This window comes from Henckelia pumila, chromosome 2 (genome assembly GCF_033568475.1).
Source record: "Henckelia pumila isolate YLH828 chromosome 2, ASM3356847v2, whole genome shotgun sequence".
NCBI classification, from domain to species: Eukaryota; Viridiplantae; Streptophyta; class Magnoliopsida; order Lamiales; family Gesneriaceae; genus Henckelia; species Henckelia pumila.
Window position 1 is genome coordinate 23,435,364 of NC_133121.1, and position 23,086 is coordinate 23,458,449.

Below are 23,086 nucleotides of genomic sequence, written 5' to 3' on the forward strand. Positions count from 1 at the left end.
AGAGTAAAAAATCCACTGTGACAACCAAATAAATAAATGAATATGTTTTTTTTCAAATTAAATAACAAAACACTCGCAATTGTCAATAACGAAATCAAAATCAAGCATTTAAAACAAAATTTACGAACTTCTGCATAATCATTCAACAATTTCGAACAATTAATCAAAGAAAACAAATAAATAATTTAAACAAGAAAGTGACGACAATCAACACTAGAACACTACAAATTTGGGACAAAGGGACACAATCGAGAATTAGAAAAAAAAAACACCAAAAAAATCAACACCAAAACGCAGAAACCTTCAAATACTTGCGGAAAAACGATATTTAATCGATTTTCAAGATGAAAACATATTTTGAAAAAAAAAAACCTTCAAACTTTTTCTGGGTTTTATATTCGTTTTTACCTACGACTATTTATAGAATTCATTCTCAACCCAATCAATAAAAAACATAACATTCAATACAATAAGACTAAAAAATGAAGATCGGAGCTTTATGCATAACACATTCCACAACAACAAAAATAATTACAAGATCACACTTTTAGGCATCTGATTTGAATATTACAAGGAATATCCACATAATATTTATAATCCAGTACTAAACTATAAAAATTGACAATAAAATTATTATAATCGAGAACAATTACAAATTTTAGATAATCAATACACAATTGGTTGAGATGAACCACAAACCCACTTGTATATGTAAAACCTAAAAGTTGTCCATCAAATTTGTATAATTCACGCGATGTACGAAACTTCAACATAACCACAATACAACATTCAAAACACTCAAAGAATCACTCAATTGGAAAAAAAAAAAAAAAAAACTCAATCATCTAGATGGAGTTGCATCTAAAAATTTCTTAATTTTTCAGAAAAAAATCTACCTTAAACTTGTTGTTTCGATGTTGGTTCTTCGAAAAGATTTTTAAAATCTAACGATTCTTCGCTTTAAACTCCTTTCGCCTCAGTTTGTTGCACAAAACATCGACACAAATATATTGATCGTCGTTGATTTAGCCGTCAATGAAGATTCAAGTAGAAGACAAATTGGGAAAAAGTTGGATTGAAAAGAGAAAAGAAGAGCTATTAAATAAATATTTATTGGTCAATGGGTATTAGTGTGTTTTCATATTATTTGAGGGTAATTTCATAATTTCATCTCAATTGGAAAGTCCAAACAAATAGCAGGCTTGTGTGAGAGAGCTGAAAGAAAGAAACTCTGAATCGGGACTGACAAACAACTTCACTTTTCTAATTGAGATTTAAAGGCAATTTCCCGTTATAAGAATTTGAAATTAACTTGAATCAAACTATACACCAAAATTATCATAACATCAAAAAACACTGTTCCAAAAAAAAAAACAGATAAGAAAAGGACAAAACCCACTCTTAAAAATGATAATTTAGATCCACGAACATGTTTTCTTCTTTATATTCAGCTGCAATTGCCTTGAAAAAAGCATCAAGAAACCTTGAACTGAAATCTTAACTTAACTGAAACCACAATACACAGACAAAGGGAAGGGCTGATGAACAAAATTTCATAGAATAGACGCGACGCGACACCTACGTGCAATTGTGCGTGTTAATACAACCTTCACTTCCAAATCTGACAAAGATAATACCAAAAGATAAATAAGGCTGCTCTAGAATACAGTATTCGAATTCTTATATTGATCTCAACCGACTATCTGTCCTTAGTTGGTAACTGGGCTTTCAAGGAGTGAGCATCCTCCAGCAGTAGCACACCAAACAGGAAGCAGTCAATTTGCTGACAAAATAAGCTACTTCTGAGGAATTAAAATGTGCATTCCGACAGTCCTAACCACCAATTAAACGCAAACTTGGGCAGCTCTTAACAGCATCTGAAAGTGTATTCAAGAAAAGACATAAAATGGTCCCAAGGCATCAAAGACATCACCAAACCGAGTCATCAAAAAAATGACTGTTCTTTCCAAAAATATGATAAGATTTTGAAACAATGTAGATGTTATAAACTGGGTCTTACAAGAAACATACTATTAACACCCTGTGGGATAAGCCTAAACATCCTCCTCGTGAGGAGGTTTGGCAATTACAATGACACATTGTAGAGACAATTATATACCCTAAATGGGTCAGAGGATCGTTATTCAAACCTCGTTGATGATTCTATATTTAAACCTCCTAGGAAGTGCCAGTACTATTTACAATAAAGATAATGAGACTTGTCTCCATTCTAGCAAATAGTATGACTACTAAGGAAATTAAGCCATTCTCCTTCATTGAATTGATTCAACATATCATAAGGCTAGATTCCACATTGGTACTTGACTATTTACATTAGAACAAGGCAAGAACGCACCTTTATGTCTCATCTAATCTGTTCCTTCCGTTTCTTAGCATCAGATATGTGAAACATAAGCTGCATGTTTAGATTAGAAATCAAATTAAACAAAATCAAGAAACTAAGGATTAAGTTGAAAATCTTCAGGGCTTCACCTTGGTTCCAACATAAAATGAAAATAACAAGCCACCAAGCGTAGCAAGTCCTGTAAAACTCAGAAAATTGTAGTTATCCATTAGTAGATACCATTTATAAGACGATAAGTAAGAGAAACAAACCTTCTTCCTGGAGAAATCCAGAAATCAACCAATCAATGCCCGATGGTCCAATGACAAATCCAACAAGATTAGCCACCTTCAGGAAGAAAAAATCTAAATTACTTTTCACCTGATTTGATAAATTTATTCAAGATCCATGGTTCAGTTAATTTGCCACAGCAAAGTTCAGAACAAATCATGCAGTAGAGGTGTATAGAATTGGCATATAAGGGTTAAAAAAGGTGGGACTTATTCTGGAAAATACCATTAATTTATTACTACCAAACGTGACTTAGCAAAAGGTAACAAGACTGTACTGACACGCAAAAAATTTTCATAGATGCCTCTCATATACCCAGGATGATGATTTCAAAACATAAAACATGACACTGTTTTGGCTGAATGAAGAATAGCTGAAGACAAACCATGAGACATGTTATAGTTACCGCACCAGCAACAGCACTAAGTTCACGGAAAATAAGTCTGCTGAGAGCACCTTCCACCTGAAATAAATGTGACACAAGAACCTAGTGAGAATTGTGATGAGTTGCCAACTCATAATGAGGAGCATGAACATAATTTTCTCTTTGTTTTATTTATTCAATATCCTTCCTTGCTAGGGCGGAATGGTAAGTCCTATATGAGTTGTAACATAATTATCCTCTCCCAAAACGTCAGAAAACCCAGAAATTGCAGTACAACATGATCGTACAAAACATATAGAAGTTGATAGACACTTCATCAAAGAAAAGCTTGAAGGAGGAATAAGTATGACATTTGTCACATCTGAACAACACACTGTCGATGCCTTAACAAAGAGTCATTTAAGACCCAAATTCGAAGATTTCATTTGCAAGTTGGGCATGATAGATATCTTTGCTCCAACTTGAAGAAGAGTGTAGAAAAAAGAAAGAAAATATTTTAATTAGTATTAGAATATTTGATTGATATTTATTCCGCATGGTTTGTCAATTAATTAAGGTTAGGCTCTGAATATAATATAGAAATAAGTTTGTATTTATGTTGTAGGGTTGCATTGTGAATATTCATTCAGAAAAGAATATATTTTTACCACAAATATGGCTGTCTCTATCTTTCTTGTTTATCTTCAATTTCCTTATTTAGAAAACACACTTTCTAATAGAAAATAAAAATTAATTCTTCTGATAATATTCTGCCTTGTTTTCCATATAATATCCATGCTTCCTCATCTCTTAGATAGTTTACTTGCATATCTTACATGTAACTCTTCTGTAGTTTCATGGCACGGTTATTTAAGTCTTGTTATCTCAATCATTTTTCTTTCTGTCTAGGACCCTAATTTCTTGATATTGTGGGTCCCCTGACCCCTTGTTAAGAAATAACTAACATAGGCAGTTTTTTCCCCAATTAAATCATGGACAAGACCAACCCATTCAACTCAAAACAAATTTGAAATTGAAATTCATATGACAAGTAGATAAATTACAGGAGTGTGGAGACAAAATATGTGAGTGAAATATGGAGATACCTGAAAGCCCTTAGCCACTGATTTTACCAGCATTTCTGGTATGAAAAATATACATGTCAACCATGCCCAGGAAATAAGTTTCCTTTATTAGGCACAAAATGATGTTAGATAAGCAATTGTGGTAGAGTAAAAATAACATTGTTTATAAATTCCGAGAAGCAAATAATACCACTCCAAATCATGCCATATTGCAACAAACGTGAAGATGACCCAAACGTTGAGCATCTTCTTTTGAGCACCACCAAGAGGGATATAAACATACCTAAAACCGCAATTAGATGTCATATATGTCTGACTAAAGAGATAAGACCAAGAATAAGCGTAACCTCAAAAGTAGATTTCTACCTAACAAGCCATTTGTTGAATGAAGCATGCCAATTTTTCCAAAAGCTCTCTAAGTCGTGGCAGTTATTTATACACCTTGGCATATTCTCAGGAGCCACAATGCCATTAATCTACATGCATATGTTAATGTTAAAGGGCACTCTCTCATGCCACATGTATGGAACTGTGAAATTGCTGCGATCAGGAAAATGAGCAATCGTGTCAAAACCAACCAGTGACCAGAATCCGAAGTAGCGCCAGATCAGCAAAAATTTCAACCACATGATGTTTAGAACCTGTTAATATCAATATACCATAAGATTATGGGCATTATACCGTGATTAAACATTCAAATGCCAGAAGAATGCACCAGTTCAAGAGCCTCAGATATAGTGCACAAGGAATAGCCTTTTATATTTTAAGTTGTTCTGGTTTATTACATCATCTAATCAAATAGAATATTACAGAAAACCTGCTCAGGTTCTGGATTGGAGTTTCTTAGGACGATCCTAACATAGGTTAAATGCAAAAAGGATATGTACAAATCAAATGTTAGCACCTACCCCATATCCAATGATGAAGATGTCCATGGGAGATAATTGTTTCCACATGCCACTACAAGCCAAAAAAAAAAAAAAGAAGCTGTATGATTTTCAAAAGATACAGTTAAATAACCGAGTGCCAACAGTACGCGTATTTGATTAACAAGACTCACCTAATGGCAAAGGCGTTATAGTAAAAAAAATGTGACATCAATTCCATCAATAGAAGACTAGAAACCCAACGAAATCCATACAAAGCGACTTCACGAGATGAGTAGATTGATTGGGGAGAATTTAGCTGCCACAAAGATGAGTCAGTCATATTTTCTTTCCAGTCACATCAATCATGGTACAATAAGATATTGTTCACAAGGAAATTTATGTTACTTTAAAGGCCAAGAGATGTCATTTGCACACGAAATCAGATTTATTTTTCGATCAAAAGGTAAAAGATAAGCAAATAACATGGTATGATATTTTCCGGATTGGATTTTAAAAACCATTTGCAACTACATGAATGGATATAACTTCATTATCACTTGGCCTAAGATCAATAATTTCCTTTTGGAGTCTCTTCCATGAAGCATGATTGGAGAGAAAATCATAGCCATATGATGACATTTGATTGGTTTGAGACCATATAACGACATTTGATTAGTTTGTGACATGAAACCCTCATTCAACAAGGTAAACCAAAATTGATACCCAGACGAGAAGCCACTCAAAGAAATGACAAACATAGAGCATTCCATTTCATGGTATATGGAAGAAAATAAATAATAATAATACAATCAAAACCATATATAATAATAAAATTAAAAAAAAATTCTCTACCGGCTATTGTACTGTATACAACGCTCCATAACAACAAAATAGAAACAAAAATTACTTTATTTGAAGTACCTGTGAAACAAATGCGTTGAAGCTAATGATTGGACCGGCTATGTAAAGAGGTGCATACACCAAGTAGCAAAAGTATATTGAAAATGAGAACATGTCATTTGTGACACTTCGCTCCTGGAAAACGTAAAATTAGAGTCCATCCAAAAGAATTTCATAAAGTATAAGCACAAAAAAGGTTGAAGTAATTCAACATATCTATTTAATTACAAGCAAAACTCTTGCGAAAACAAAATTTTACCTGTAAGAACAGATAACACGTCTTGCCCGATGAACAATGGTCACAATGCTGAATATGCTTCTTCAGATGGAAAAGGAAAAACATTATCACAAAGGTACCAGAAAGTAGAAGTACGCATTTTCCTTGGTCAATATTGTTATGAAGAGCAACTAACACCAGACATTTTTCCCTAATTAGTAGTATAAAGATACATACAGTGTGCCTTGCATAAATCATAATCCATGAAAATTTTAATGTACTGTTTACTTGGATCACCGGAAACTAAGAGTTTCTTTTTTTTTTTCCCCAATTATAGAGTCGAAAGCAGCTCTGATTTATGTCATGTCTCGACATTTAGGGTATAAGGAAAAAGTGTAGAAAAGAGTTTAAAAACATTAGCCAACTGATGTGTCCATCAAAAATTGCCATCTGGTCCTTAAGGTGTGGCATACTGACTTATTTTGCTGTAGGTGCCTGGTCAGATTAAAGACATCACTGGCGAATTTCCAACTGAATGGGTATTTTAGACCATGCCACTTCCTCATAAGAGGGTAGAGCATGGATATAGATGAATTTTATTTTTTGACAAAAGGATATAGATGAATTTTTTCATCAACACGTATGCAATAGTTTTTAATGAGCCGGAGGACTATAAGGAAATGATAGCTATGATCTTTGTTTTCCAAAGGGGATAGATCAGAGAAAATTGGCAGGGCAGGAAACCTATAGAAATGCAAGTCTAAAAATTACTGATATCCAAAACGTCACAAAGTTAATTTCTGATCATGTAATCCATTTTCTGGTTCAGAATTCAAAACAATAATGAACCATTGAACATGTTTCAGGCCTCAAAATTTGTACAACACCTTTAACATACGACATTATCATAAACACATTGCATATCATTAATGTCCATCAATTCCAATCCTTCGTAAAAACTTTGAAACACTTCACTGACATTAGAGAGCATTCTTAGACCCAATTAAGCTAGGCCAACTCAAAAGCAAGAACCATGGAATCAAATATCATGTGAATGATTTGGAGCCAAGAATCATGGATTATTGTACCGATACATGATTTTAGGAATGATATCTCCTAGACAAGAGAGAGAGCAGAAATTGTTTGGAGTTGGCTCCTTAAACAGCCTGGTTATCATTCAACGTTGTTCCCCGGTTGTACATTGTTTTCCATTGCTTTTGGAATCACGTTTGCCTACTTGTTGTTCTCCTCATTTCTAATTCTGTTTTTACTATTTATAGGTGGAATGGAACATAACAAGCACTTTCATTGTCAATATCACTACAATCACACAAGATCTACAGAAAGAGGGATATAGTGCTAGGATTATAAAATTAGCACTGCAGAAGCAATATAACTGTCAAATCTAGTCCAGTTGTTTTTGCTTTGGTTCGTTCATTCATTGACTGCTCTGCTCCCCCCAAGGAAGACTTGTCGGAAATCGCCTTGGTCAAACCAAGAAAGGCATGGGAGTTTTTGGGCTATGGTTATAAACACTTTATTGTTCCTATTAACAAAACATTCCTTTTTTCTTCGCTCTTCCGGAACCGGTACAGAAATGGGTTCAAGGACTCAATCGTATGGATATGTAAAATACAGGAACTCTTAAGGAACCTAGCAGGAAAGGGAGGGAGGCCACAGTATTGAGGTTTCGGCTGAGTTCCACCAATGGACGCCCCACTTTTAGATGAAAAAACATCACCTATGGCTGTCAAACTGGAGTGTGTTTAACCTCAGCACACATTCAATTTTTATTTGTCTCAAAAAGAGCATTTTCTTTTGAGTCTTGTTACTAATTTGTTTCAATTCGGAAACAAACCCAAGCAAGAAGAAAAACAAGAAGATGTGTTTGATCAGTCTTTCAATTCAAGTAAATTATAAATTAAAAGGAAAACATTTTGGGGTATTTTTTGAAATGTCGTTTGGACAAAAGAGGTGCAGAAAAAAGACTGAAATGCAACAATATGTTCTAGACAATTGCTTCAAAATGTAAGATAACGCTTTGATTGAAAATTTTAAAAAATCCAACCAATTGAAGGTTTTGAATGTATAGAGTGGTTATTAAAAGCTCATCAGAGGATGCACAGCGAATGCTAGAGGCATTTCAAGGCACACCTTTTTAGTGAAGCATGCAACTTGGCCTGGCCACAAACTGTGTCTTTGTGCACCTTGCATTTGTTGTTTAAATGAAATCGTATATTATACAGTTTCATATTTGCTTATACATTAAGAATATTTTGTTTCATAATTCAATAATATGTAATGTAAAGTTCAAAGTATATGATATATGATATACTTTTCTTAACATAGCTAAATTCTAAAATATCATTTTTCAGTATGTCTCACTATAACTGAAAGATCTGAGCTAGTGCCTCAAGCTTAGGCCCCAAAACCAATTTCTGTTTTAGTGCCCCTTGCCCTTTTAAAAACTCTGATGCATATTAAACTTGTGAATTTTAAATTGAGCTGAGTTTGGGAGCTCAAACAAGCACCTCTAAATGTGATTAGAGAAAACTCAATAAACTAGAAGGATACAAAGTTTTGCTTTGATTTTTATAAGATATAACTGGAAGATAATGTCTAAATGATTCCTGTATCTCTAGGCAATAGAGAAGTAAAAAGCAGTACCTCATAAATTTCCTTACGGCTAAGTAATGACATAAACTTAATGCTTCACTCCATACCTTTTGATCAAAACGATTATACTGTTCAGCCGAATGGTAATCATAACCGAAGCTTATCATACGCAGAACAACTGCCCAAATATAACAAAGTGAGAAGAAAAGCCAGACAAGAGAAAAACAATGTGAAATAATCAGTGATAGAGTGAGACCATAAGACACCTGAAAGCATGTGCACATATTTTAGGCCGGTTAAATAATAGAAGAAATCATCCTAGACGAGGAATATGATTCTTTCTTTTATTTATAGGATATGAAGAATATTATGAGTGCATGGCAATGCTTATACAAACAGCTTTACTCGGAGGAAAGAGGCGGGCATCTAAAAATCAGTGCGACACATTCTCTATCTCTTTACACAGAAGAGATTAAAATATGATAAGGTATGCCTCTCTTTAAGGTAAAGGGAAACAACAATACTCATGGATAAAAACAAAAATATGAAGATAAGGTATTCTAAATATAAATGGGAAGATTTCTACCAAAGTTAAAGCAGATATGCCATCTAAACGTTCCCCGAAAGTTATCCAAGTAAGACCAGCGGTCCCTGCAACAAGGAAAAAACGACACGATTATGGATAAAAACATTTAAACAACACATTTTTTATGCTCAGAGAGATCAGATAGAAAACAGACCTTACCCAAAACTAGAGAATCGGTATCCCTCATAAACACGATTAACTAATAGAAAAAATAAGTTAAAACTCCAGAGTACAAATGGGAAATATCTTGTCCTTCCAAATATCTGCAGATTTTAAAGGGTAAACATGAGTGCATCAGAAGTTTTATTATTACACGCACAAGAATAGCAGTTTCACCTAAAATATGAATTGCAATCACAATGAAAAAGTGAACCCCACCAAACCATGAAGCTTAATTGAATTTAACACACAAAATGGACATCCTAAATGACTGAACCTCGAACCAAATAAAAAAGAGTAAGTCATCTAAAACCAAGAAATTTTTGCAACCAAATTTATTTATTCCATTTGATATTTTCAGGTCCAATTAACTCTTTTCGTGAAGTTTACACATATTAATTGCTCAATATAAAACATTGTTATCCCATTCCCACCAAAATAAAATTAAATAACTAAATCATAGGCCGAGCTTTTAATGATTCATAAATAAAAAAAAAAGAGCATATAAATAAGTGAAAATTATAAATATCATCAGTATTCTACGAATGTGTAGAACTTTTATATAAATACAATACAATGGCAGAGAAAACATCAAGAGCTAGAGGAAAACGGACCTTTACTATAAGAAAATTAAATGAAGCAATGGCGATGACAAAAATAATGCTGCAAAAAAGGAGACACCATTATAATGACACCTCTTAAAATATTAATTGCTGCAAAAAAGGAGACAACCTACATATCTTATAATGACAATACATACCAGACTCCATGAAGATACGATAAATAAAATAAGGAAATCAGAACCCAAACGATAGACATCCCCTTTGCTTCTAAACGAAATGATCTTCTGAAAATGTTGGCGACCAAGGTGAAAATCCCAAAAACCAAGATGAGAATTGGTAAATTCCCTCTAAAATTTCTCCATTGGGCATCAGAGACATCCTATATAACAAAATAGGAGAGAAGCAAAAGTTTTTTAAAAAAATAAAAGAAAATTCAACGAGCCCAAATAACTTGCGAATCAATCAAAAGGGGAGATCAACATAGCTAAAGTAAAAACACACACAAAAAAAAAAAACAAAAACAAAAAACAAAAACAAAAACAAAAACAAAAACAAAAACAAAAACAACAACAACAACAACAATGAAGAGTACCCGATGCCAACATAATCAAATAAAAATATTAGCCAAAATTAGCTTTAATTCAATAAGCTAGCATCAAAATGCTGACACACATCGTCTTCTTGTTCAAAAGGCACAAACTTGTTTCAAATCAATAAGAACAAGAAAAAAGTCAGGAATTAAAACTACTCAAGAACAATTCAAATAACAAAAGCCAATACAGCGAAATTGGCATACATTAAGTCGTCCAGCGATCCAGCCATGGCGCAGACCATAAAGCTCAGCGTGATGATCTGTCATTACAGTCAACAGAAGCAACGAAATTCGTAAAAAACAATGCATACAAAAGCAGAGAGGGGGGCGGGGGAGAAGTTTGCAGGAAAAGGCACCGTGGGAGAGCTGAAGAGACCGGCGAACGAGGTAGAGGTAGAAAACGGCGGCGTATAGTACGAGAAATGCGAGCTCTTTCTGCCGCCAAGAGCCCATCTTCAACATTGCTTGTGCTGAAAACTGTGAATCTGCTCTCCTTTTAGTACTCGGTTCCTGTTCGAAAAAAGAGACGAAAAAAAATACACTTAACGATATTTTAGAAAATATCAAATTAAATAATAAATTTCCAAAACTAATTATCTAGCTAAAACAACTTTATCTTTTTTTGACATCTCCAGCTAAAACAATTTATACGCTTTCAAAATATGTGTTGTAAATTGTTTCAAAGGCTTATCTATGTGTTTAAAGGTGTTGTGAGGGCCCGTGATTTATATTTAATTAGCACGCAATCAGGATTAATTAGTGTAAACAACGAAAATAAGTTAAAAATTTACTTCTGGGCCTATCGAAAATTCGATATGACCTCCTTGTAAATAGGACATATCTAGAGAAATCAAAAAACAAAAAAATCTTAACATCGTAATTAGGGATGACATACCGTACCGTACCAAAAAATCCATACCGTATACCGTACCGAAAATTACGGTATAAGAAAATATATACCGATACCGTATCGAAAATTTCGGTTATCGGTATACCGAAAATTTCTGTACATATAACTAACATACTGATTATATTAATTTTTACGGTATACCGAATTTCGTTACGGTAACAGTATTATACTGTTTATACAGAAAAATAAATTTTAAAAAATTGGGTATCAAGTAAAAATTCTTCATTAGCATCAAAGTTGTACAGTTAAAGAGCTTATAAACAACTCCTTGCACATACACCGATACACGACCACAAAATACAAAGTTTATCTATTGAATTCAAAGAATTTGGACTCGGAGACAAATTTTGGATTCTGACCTAAGAGGCCATGCTCAAGATGCACGATTTATCAATTCTTATTCACCACATTCAAGATACAAAATGCACAGTTTCCATACTCATTTCTCCTTTAAAAAAATGATTTTAAAAAACTAGGGTTTTTGTAATTGATTAGCATTAGAGTGTAATTGATTAGCATCAGAGTTTTTATTCTTTTGAATGTAAATAACCCACTGTGAAATTAAAAATTGAAGCTATTTTTTGAAACGAGAAAAAAATTATTTACGAAGGGTGACAGAACAAACCGTAGAGAAAGAAGCATCCGAGCAACGACAGTGGAGGAGCGACGAAGGTGGAGTGCGATGACGGAGGAGATGACAACAACTCAATACCCATCCTGGGCTCCACTGGCAGAAGCACTGCCAGTTGCATCTAAACCACCTGTATAACTTGTCATGAAAATAACGACAAAAATCACAGCATCCCCGAAGGACAGGGGTCAAATTCTAGTACGAAGACCAAATAAATTACAGCAAATATAAATGATATGTAAAATAACTAATGCAATACAAGTGTGTGGTACCAAAGAAAAACGAATATCAAATTTGGATCCAAAGAACAATAGCTATAAATGTGGCCACCTGTGCTAGGGGTGTGACGTTTCAAATACGCACTCAGTCCTGCAACAGTACGCGTCAATGAGAAGCAGTCTGCAGAAATGCGCGGCCCTTATTCTAGTCATCAGAGGTGTGACGTAAAAACACACTCAGCTCTGATGTCTAAAACAACTTATCAACGAGCGGATAATAGTCTCAGAAATAAGAGAATAATGACTCAATATGAATGAAATGCATCAGCAAGCATATTCATCATCATTTAAAACGTATAACCAAGTCAAACACCTCAATTAGCAATAGTCACATTACACATCGTCATAAAGGCTGTAAGGATGCGATCAATCCGCACCTCAATAGTCAATAATTTACCACAACAATTCTTACAAAACTCGGTGTGTTTTTGGGTTATTCCAAACCTGTGACAATTATAATTCTCATCAATTCTAACATATATATCAACTTCCAAACAATCCAAATATACAATCCTAGGCTCGAAAATGCCCAAATTCAATTTCTGAAATTTCTGAAAAATACTCATAAATTCCAGAACTATTATATAAAAATTCTAAGACATTCCAAGATCCAAATATTCAATAATTCATCTCAATAATTCAAAAATACCTAATATAAATATTCTGAAAATTCGAAATAAATTCCAAAAAAATAGAAAATTCGATCGATACCTCCAATCGGCTCAAATATAGCACATACAACCAACAAATAATCATATATCAGTCATAGAAATTCGAATGAACCAAAAGCCCAAGTTTCGAAACCCTAGAATGCGAAATATACCTCAAGGCTTCTTTGAGCTCCAAACAACCTAAAAAACCTTTCCTATAGCCTAGGCGACGGTCAAAGACAACAAATTCGAAGGGATGTGCTCAAAACCTTGCAAAATGGGTAGTGGAAAAAAAATCTTTGCCAAAAGGATTCCAAATCTATGCTCAAATCAATTTTTCAAGAAACGAGGCGACGTAGATCGGAGCTTGAAGTATCCTATGTTGTTTCTCTCTCCACAGCAGAGGATCCAGATCCCCGGAGAAAAGGATCCTCTGCTGTGGAGAGAGAAACAACATTGGTGCTGACATTGAAATAGCCTTGATTTACAATATTTCATTTGTGTAATTAATTAAATATATTATTTTTAATCCTGTGATATGAATTAGAGAAGTTATTTCAATGCAAAGTATCCTGTGATGTTTCTCTATCCACAGCAGAGAATCCGGATCCCCGAGGGAAAAGGATCCTCTGCTGTGGAGAGAGAAACAACATTGGTGATGTGCATTAAAATAGTCTTGATTTACAATATTTCATGTGTGTAATTAATTAAATATATTATTTTTAATACTGTGATATGAATTAGAGAAGTTATTTCAATGCATAGTATCCTGTGCTGTTTCTTTCTCCACAACAGAGGATCCGGATCCCCGGAGGAAAAGGATCATCTGCTATGGAGAGACAAACAACATTGGTGATGTGCATTGAAATAGCTTTGATTTACAATATTTCATGTGTGTAATTAATTAAATATATTATTTTTAATCCTGTGATATGAATTAGAGAAGCTATTTCAATGCACAGTATCCTGTGTTGTTTCTCTCTCCACAGCAGAGGATCCGGATCCCCGGGGAAAAAGGATCCTCTGTTGTGGAGAGAGAAACAACATTGGTGTTGTGCATTGAAATATCCTTGATTTATAATATTTCATGTGTGTAATTAATTAAATATATTATTTTTTATTCGGTTATATGAATTCGAGAAGCTATTTCAATGCACAATATCTTGTGTTGTTTCTCTCTCCACAGCAGAGGATCCGGATCCGCGGTCGGGAGAGAGAAATGAGAGGAAATATATTTGTATACTAGCGTATTTGCACAAATTCGTTGTGTGTGACGAAAAAGTTAATTTTTTTTATTAAAATTAATTTCGAAAAAATCTAATAAATTTATGGGAACAAAAAAATGAATGTTTTTTGGGTTAAAATATTAATCATAAGTAGTAGTTAAAACATAATTTATTATATTGGTTATTTCCCACTCTTTTTTTTTCTCAAAGAATTTGAAATTTCAAATTAGAGTTTCATACCAAGAGACCAAGTAGTTTTTCTAAGGTCTTCTTGTTTAATAAATAGGTATAGATATTAGTTATTTCCTTCTCTTTTCTTTCTCAAATAATTTGAAATTTCAAATTAGAGTGACATACCAAGAGATAAAGTAGTTTCTCTAAGGCCTTCATGCTTAACAAATAGGTATAGATGTATGTTTTTATTTATTTGGATCAAACTTGACCCGGTCTAAATTATTTAAACATGTGTGCTATAAAACTAAATATGTATTTTAATAACATCTATAAACCGATAATTACTAATACATATTTTTAGCACACTCTGAAATATAAATAAATCTTTCCAAATAATAGGGTAATTAGGATCGGATCCTTACATGTATGCAAATGGATGGAACTTGGTTAGATTTCAAACACAAAAAAAATTTGTGAAACGGTCTTAGTGATCAATTTCGTAAGACAGATTCTACATTTAGGTCACCCATGAAAAAATATTATTTTTTATCAGTGTTCTAAAAGGCGTCGCCTAGCACCGCCCGCCCACCGCCCCGTTTTCTTCATGGGCGTCGCCATATTAATCGCCCGCCTAGGCGGGTCGGGCGCCGCCTAGGCGGGTTCAAATGGGCCTAGACGGATACAAATGGGCCTAATCCACCTAGGCCTTAATTATCCATCACATGTGAGTAAGAAACATTAGTAGCTTTGGTGTATATATATACTCAAGATTCCCTTTTTTTCTTTTTCAAAAGTAATGTGGGACAACCATTTTGTCAACCCTTTTCCCAATTCATTATTTTACTTTTATTATAATATATAATATTTTTATTTATATATAGATTGGATTTAGATATATTTATTTTTAAATTTATTATTAATTTATTATTATAATAAATTTATTATTAAAATTTTATAAGAATTTCATACAACATATAAGACATAAAATTATATTTTTTTAATAAAACTTATGAATATCTCAAAATATTTATTACTTAAGCTTTAGAAAAAAACCGCCTAGTCCCCGCCTAGGCGGCTAGGCGCTAGGCGGTAGGTCACCGCCCGCCTACCGCCTAGCGTTTTTTAGAACATTGCTTTTTATTCCAAAAGTATTATTTTTTATTGTAAATATGGGTTGTGTTGATTTGTCTCACGGATAAACATCTGTGAGACCGTTTCACAAGAGATCTACTCGATTTAAAATTGTAAATACCATTGTAGAGATTGGCAAACTATAATTTCAAAATAGGATTTTGTTAAGAAAAATATATTCAAGTTTTGGTGATGACAAAGAACTTAATAAAATAACTCAAACCATAGGCAGATCTGCAGTGACCCGCTCCGTGATCACCTACTAATCAGAAACTTAGGCATGTAATTAAACAATAATAAATCATAATCAGAGTAAATGTAGAAACTCAAATAACTTAATACCAGCATGGTAAAACCTAGTGGCTGACCCTGAAATCCTGTCTTGGTCACCATCCAATCTCCAAATCTTAAGAGAACTGTAGTGACCCTGCATAAAATCACCTACTAACTGGCAACTAATAGCATGCATTAAACTTAATACAGCAAAATGCTTAACAGAGTAAAACATGCGAAAACATAATCCATAATTTACATATCTGCTTAGTAAAACAAATCCAGGCTTAGTACTGTAGTGATACAACTATATCTAAAAGCTTAAAGTAAACTGTCTAAAACATTTATATAGCTAAACAAATCCTGCTGTATAAAATCCCCTGAAAAGCTCCGGCTCCCTAGTCCTGCCTCGAGCTACCGGCTCCGTCCATCCTGCGACCTGCCCCATGGAATAGGGTGTCCAAGATAATAACTAGGACGTGAGCGCTAACGCCCAGTACATAAACATGAGTACACGTATATATATGATGCATGCAACATGAAGACTGGTAAAGGGTCATCTGAAAATTCATGCTCAGTACCGGCGCCACATGAGTGCTGCCACCGCACGGATCAACCTCTGGGTGCAACCACACTTGTCTAGTACACCAGAGTAGTCAGACATACATGTCCCCGCCGTCGCGGTACTCTCAGTGACAGACTATCGAGTATAGAGCTGAGCGTTTCTATAATCAGGTATAACAAGGTATAGACTCAATGTATATAGACACATGACATATGAATATAGAAAGCGGTAAATCATATATCATGTCATATAATAATGCCAAATAAATGCAACATATAAACATGTATACTCGCTGGCAATCTCAGTCAATGTGTACGTACCTCTAGGCTAGTTCAAGTATAGTAGGATCCTAGGTTCCAAGACTATATTCAAAAGTTCACCGTATCACTACACAAGTTCTATAAGTCTTAACTAAGCTAATAAGTACTCCCAAAACTTAAATAGATTCCCGGACCATACCTTCGTCCGTAGTAAGCCCTTTGGAGTCGCTAGTCCTGGATGACTATAATCACACCTTGGTTATTCCAGAATCTCTATTATAACCTATAGGGCCCTCAAGTGTATAAATCACACTATATATAACTGAAGAAGGAAACTCGGAAATTCGTAATTCAAAATGAAATCGAATGAGCCCTATTTATAGGAAATTTTCCGGTCAAGTTCGGACCCTCTGAACCTGAGTTTGGATCGTCCGATCCAACTCACTGCCTGCATACGAGACACGTCGAGTTCGGACCGTCCGATCGCCACTTCGGGCCGTCCGAAGTGTCCTCAATTCGACACTTGTCAAAAACCATGGCTGAGTAATCCTGCCTACTTGGCACAGGTGAAGTTCGGGCCGTCTGATCCTAGTTCAGACCGTCCGAACGTGCCTTAACTCCGAAGTCAACATGATCACGATCGGAGCTCCCGGACTGCTGAGTTCGGACCGTCCGAAGTCCTCTTCGGATCGTCCGAACTGGCCTAAATATTGAAAGTCAAATTCTTAATTCTAAAGTCAGATTAAGCCCCAGAATTGGTTAATTACTAACCCTTAATCGTGTTTAACATATTATTATCTTAAAATGAAATCTGGGTTACTACATTCTCCCCACCTTTAGATATTTCATCTGCGAAATAAAATCTAAAGACAACTCAAGATAAAAATATAAAACATCAAACCATGTTTTATTACAATAACTGTAATTACATCTTTACATGGCAGTCAAAAGTACAAAGCAAACAACTCAGGATATTCCATTCGCATACGACTCTCGATTTCCCAAGTTGCTTTTTCAACGCCTCGACGTTGCCACTGTACCATCACAAGTGGTATAGTCTTGTTCCGAAGAACTTTTTCCTTTCTGTCTAGGATACGGAGTGGTCGTTCAACATACGACAGATCTGGCTCTAGCTGAACATCAGTAGGCTGAATAAGATGAGATTCATCCGCTATGTACTGTCAAAGTAAAGACACATGAAAAACATCATGTATACTGGAAAGATATGGTGGTACGCCAAACGATATGCAACATCTCCGATCTTCTCCAGTATCTGGAAAGGCCCAATGAAACAAGGTAACAACTTTCCTTTCACACCGAATCTCATCACCTTTCTGAAAGGTGATACTCGCAAGAACACATATTCACCAGACTCAAACTGAAGTGGCATGCGATGAATATTAGCATAAATGACTTGCTGATCTTGAGCAGCTTTGATCCTTCGTTTGATCAAATCTACCTTGTCTACAATCTGCTGCACCAACTTAGGACCCTCGACTTGTCGTTCTCCTATCCGTTCACCTATCTCAACCCAGAATAACGGAGTACGACACCGTCGACCATACAATGCCTCAAAAGGTGTCATATCAATACTACGATGATAACTGTTATTGTAGGCAAATTCGATCAAAGGTAACTGATCTTGCCAAGACAAACCAAAATCCATGACTGAAGAATGTAGCATATCCTCCAACGTACGAATAGTGCGCTCGGACTGCCCATCAATCTCCGGATGATATGCAGTGCTCAAACTCAGAATGGTACCCAACTCCTGTTGAAAACTACCCTAAAAACGTGAGGTAAATCGCGGGTCTCTATCACTAACTATGCTCACTGGAATCCCATGTAATCGCACTATCTCCTGGATATATAAACGTGCCATGCGATCATAAGAATACTCCTGGTTGTAAGGAATTAAATGTGTTGATTTCGTCAAACGGCAACAACGACCCAGATAGCATCATACTGACATGAAGTCACAGGCAAGTGGGTAACACAATCCATAGTCACGTGCTCCCACTTTCATTCGGGAATCTCAAGATTCTGCAGTAATCCACCTGGTCGTCGGTGTTCAGCCTTGACCTGTTGACAAACCAAACATCGACAAACAAATTGATATACACTCCGCTTCATCCCTTTCCACCAGAATCTAGTTCGCAAGTCCTTATACATTTTCATGCTTCCAGAATGAAATGACAATCGACTCCTGTGAGCTTGAGAAAGAATATCGTTTCTGAGCTCCGCAACATCAGGTACAACCACTCGATTCGATAAGCACAATAAACCGTCTGCCTGATAATGGAATCCAGATGTATTAAATCCATTGGCTAAACGTGTCAAACGCTGAGTCTTAACATCAGATATATGAGCTTCTCTGATTCGAGAGTACAATGTTGGCTCAGACAAAATAGTATACAATTGAATCCCATTTCTTCCTTTCTTGTGCTTGAGTGTAAAACTCAGTGAACAACACTCTTGAACCATATGAGATATTTCACTAGTATGAAGTGCAGAAAGTCTCACCTATCGAATCAAGGAATCAGCAGTAAGATTAGCAGAACCTAGATGATATTTGATTTCACAATCATAATCCTTCAGGAGATCCATCCAGCGTCTCTGTCGCATATTCAACTCTGCCTGAGTGAATAAATATTTCAGACTCTTGTGATCCATGAATATCTCAAATTTCTCGCCATAAAGATAATGTCTTCAAATCTTGAGCGCAAATACAATGGCGGCTAACTCGAGATCATGCACTGGATAATTCACCTCATGCATCTTCAACTGTCAAGAAGCATAGGCAATAATATGTCCATGCTGTGTCAGAACACATTTTAAGCCCTGACCAGAAGTATCAGTATAGACAACATAGCCTCCCGATCCAGAAGGAAGAGCTAGCACAGGTGCAGTAGTAAGACGTCTACGCAGCTCATGAAATGACTCCTCACAATCCGAGGACCATATGAAGGCAACATCTTTCCGTGTAAGCTATTTCAAAGGCCTGACCAATTGTGCAAAATTCTCAATGAACCGACGGTAATAACCCGCTAAACCCAAGAAACTTCGAATCTCAGCAATTGTTGTCGGACGAGACCAGTTCAGCACTGCCTCTATTTTACTAGGATCAACAGATATTCCTTCACTAGAAATCACATGACCGAGAAATACTACCCGATCAAGCCAGAATTCACACTTGCTCAATTTTGCATACAACTTCTTATCTCGTAACGTCTGCAAAAAAATCCTCAGATGCTGTGCATGCTCATTATTGTCATGAGAATAGACAAGAATATCATCAATGAAGACGATGACGAATCTATCCTGATATTTGCGAAATACCTGATTCATCAGATTCATAAAGACCGCCGGTGCATTCGTCAAACCGAATGACATCACCAGAAATTCATAATGCTCATATCTGGTCTTAAAGCAGTCGTAGAAATATCTAAGTCTCGTACTCTCATCTGGTGGTATCCCGATCTCAGATCTATCTTAGAGTAAACAGAAGTACCCTGTAATTGATCGAACAGATCATCAATCCGCGGCAAATGATACTTATTCTTAATGGTAACACGATTCAACTGCCTGTAATCCAATACACAATCGCATCGATCCATCCTTCTTCTTAACAAACAAAACAGGTGCTTCCCACGGAGAAACACTCGGACGAATATATCCCTTATCAAGCAGATCCTGCAACTGCTGTTTCAATTTCCTCATCTCTGACGGTTCAAGACGATAAGGTGCTCGGGATATAGGCGTATAGTTCATGGTACTAGATCAATACCAAATTCAACCTCTCGAACCAGAGGAAAACCATGAATCTCATGAGGGAATACATAAGGAAACTCGCTGACAACCGATAACTGATCGATACCCGGACTACTCATGGACATATCAACTGCATAAATGAGGTAGCCCTCCCCACTTGACTCTAAGACATGAAATGCCTTCAGAGCCGAAACAAGTGGCATCAGAGGTCGCGCACCCTCACCGTAAAAGTACCAGCTATCACCCTCATTAGGATGAAACTATACCAGATGCTGATAACAATCCACAGTAGCGTGATACAATGTCAGCATATCTATTCCCAAAATACAGTCAAAATCTGCCATCGCCAAAATCATCAGATTAGCCGATAACACATGACCCTCAAACTCTAGAAGGCAACCCATCACTAGACGCTTAGTTACTACCTCCTGCTCCAGCGGAGTAGATACAACTAAATTCATGTCTAATGATACATAAGGTAATCTGTAAGGCCCGGGATTATTTAATTTTAATCCGAGAATATTTAATTTGGGAATATTTAGAGTTTATAATTAAATTCTAATATTCTTAAATGATGAAGGATTGAAATTGAATTAAATCGCTTTTCCGGGGACTGATAGCAAATAGCCAAAAGTTCAGGGACTAAATTGCAATTTGGATAATATATATCTAAACTTACCTTTAATATCTAGTATTACAACGTGAAAAAGGGTCAGAATAAAATAAAAGAAAGTGCAGAGACGGCTGAACCATTTTGGACGCCATTTTCATCCCGTGAAAGCTCCGATATCTTGCGATCCGGCCGTCAAAAATTCGAGATATATATATATATATATCTGCGATCACCGCTCCAAGATCTTTGTTTTGGTACAAGTTTCATTCAATTTTCTCAGATTTTATTTTTATGTGGAAGATGGAATTTCATGATTTTGAGATATATGCATATATGAACTATACCGATTGTGTATTCGCAGACGGTTCGGAAAAAGACTGTTGTTCAGATTTTATATGAATTTCTGAAGCTATTTCAAAAATCTCAAATTTCTGATTTGTATTGGACGTGTGATTACATGTTGATATCTTGAAGATTATGAGTTGTATTGATTGTTGGATTGATTTGGATATTGTTTCGGTTGCCGGTTTTTAGCCGTTACGCCGTCGGTTTCAGAATTACTACACTTTTGAGTCTATTGAATTAGTGAAGCTTAGATTGAATGTATAGCTGAGTTTTTGGCTCATTCATATTCCATTTTCAGCTTGGTATCAAAGTGTATTGAATCCAAGACGATAGTTTTCGAACCGAGAAGGATTGAAGAAGGTTTGAAGTAGTTTGATTGATTGACTTGCAACGAATTCAAGCAGATTTTGATATATATTTGTCATGTTATGTTTTCAGATTTGACGTGCTTTCAGACTCGACATTGAAAGGTATAAATGACAGATAATCCAGATGGGATAGAACACTCGAAATAGCTATTGGTTCGAGTATTCCCTTGTCAATCACATACTTGTTTGATTATGTGCTTTATGTGATTAGATGCTTTTGTTGCTTTGCTTGTTTATTTGATTAAGTGTTCAAGGTGTTTTATAGTATTTAATGCATACAGATTATGTTGCATGCATCTTAAACTCCAGCCTAAAAAGCATAGAGGGCTGAAAGGCCTAGAGTGCAGACGACGTTTGGAGGACTGTAGTTGAGTGGCACGGAATGTAGATTTACTTCTAGAGCTAGATGACTCACTATAGTTGCACCAAAGTCAGGGGATATAAAATACTTGACGTCACCTCGATTGGGTGAGTTGGTGATTCGTTTGAGAATTTTATTCCCCGGGATCCCAAGAACCAATATTCGATTGATATCAGACTTGATAGCCTTCATTTGAAACATGAATTGCATTCATGTTTATTATATTGCATGTTTTGTTGTTTATACTGGGATTTTATTCTCACCGGAGTTATCTGGCCATTGCTGTGTTTTGTATGTGTGCATGAATAGGTGGGGCAGGAGCTGGTCAAACTCGACGTGGATAGCTCGAGATAGAGTTTTAGCATGTGAGGACTCAGGTTTTAAGCAAGAGAACATGTCTTTTGAGTTGTTAAACATGTTAGAACACAAACAAGAACCTTTGTATATATGTTTGCGAGTACTCGTTTATATTTGATGTCGTGTATCCTAGATGAAGGGATTAATGTAGTTTACAGGTTTATGACTGTGTAGTTGCATAAGAATGCATGTAAATGAGGTTTGAGATTGAATAAGACTTGTATATATCATGTTTACAGCTTTGCAATGTTTAGTTCTGAATTTTTAGTACAGGGCACGGACCCCGTGCCAAGGTCCGTGCAGGGGTCCTGGTGCACTCTGCCTTGAAATCCATTTTTTTTAGAATTTTGTCTTGGGCACGAACCTAGGTCCAGAAGAGGCACGGACCCCGTGCCTTGGGTCCGTGCAGGGTCCGGACCAAGGTCCGTGTGTGGTCTGCCCGAAAAAAAACAATTTATTCTTTTCGCGATGTGTTTTCGCATCGCCAAATGTAAGGTTTTGCGTCGCCAAATGTCCTGTATTATTTATTTGATTATTAAGCGGACTAATATTTAGATTGAATATTTCTAGTTATTAATTGCCCTGTA

At 35.6% G+C, this 23,086-nt stretch overlaps 1 protein-coding gene across 2 annotated transcripts; it reads right to left on the reverse strand.

The window, feature by feature from the left end:
- Nucleotides 1-1,401: 1,401 nt before the first annotated feature.
- On the reverse strand, nt 1,402-12,205 carry LOC140880017 (membrane-bound O-acyltransferase gup1). 2 transcript variants are annotated; one of them, XM_073284059.1, is made up of 21 exons: nt 12,122-12,205; nt 10,943-11,096; nt 10,791-10,846; nt 10,192-10,373; nt 10,046-10,094; nt 9,432-9,535; nt 9,273-9,337; nt 8,794-8,864; nt 6,113-6,172; nt 5,875-5,988; nt 5,145-5,269; nt 4,993-5,044; nt 4,663-4,725; nt 4,451-4,560; nt 4,275-4,367; nt 4,106-4,187; nt 3,021-3,098; nt 2,617-2,692; nt 2,494-2,543; nt 2,357-2,416; nt 1,402-1,877 (listed from the first exon to the last, which is right to left on the reverse strand). In XM_073284059.1, the coding sequence occupies exons 2-20, from the start codon at nt 11,046-11,048 to the stop codon at nt 2,366-2,368; spliced, it is 1,587 nt and encodes a 528-aa protein (XP_073140160.1). In that variant the 5' UTR covers nt 11,049-11,096; nt 12,122-12,205; the 3' UTR covers nt 1,402-1,877; nt 2,357-2,365. The 2 variants fall into 2 exon arrangements, 1 of the variants encoding a protein (XP_073140160.1); XR_012149567.1 differs by lacking the exon at nt 1,402-1,877 and having other exon boundaries at nt 2,395-2,416; nt 3,047-3,098.
- Between the last annotated feature and the right edge of the window lie 10,881 nt (nt 12,206-23,086).

Bases quoted from the DNA above. Each gene is read 5' to 3' on its own strand.
- LOC140880017 (XM_073284059.1), bottom strand. From the start codon at position 11,048: ATGTTGAAGATGGGCTCTTGGCGGCAGAAAGAGCTCGCATTTCTCGTA. The intron at 10,095-10,191 runs GTATGTATTGTC...CCTTTTTTGCAG, and splicing joins TCGTATCTTCATGGAGTCTG to CATTATTTTTGTCATCGCCA. The intron at 2,544-2,616 runs GTTTGTTTCTCT...TGAGTTTTACAG, and splicing joins TGGATTTCTCCAGGAAGAAG to GACTTGCTACGCTTGGTGGC.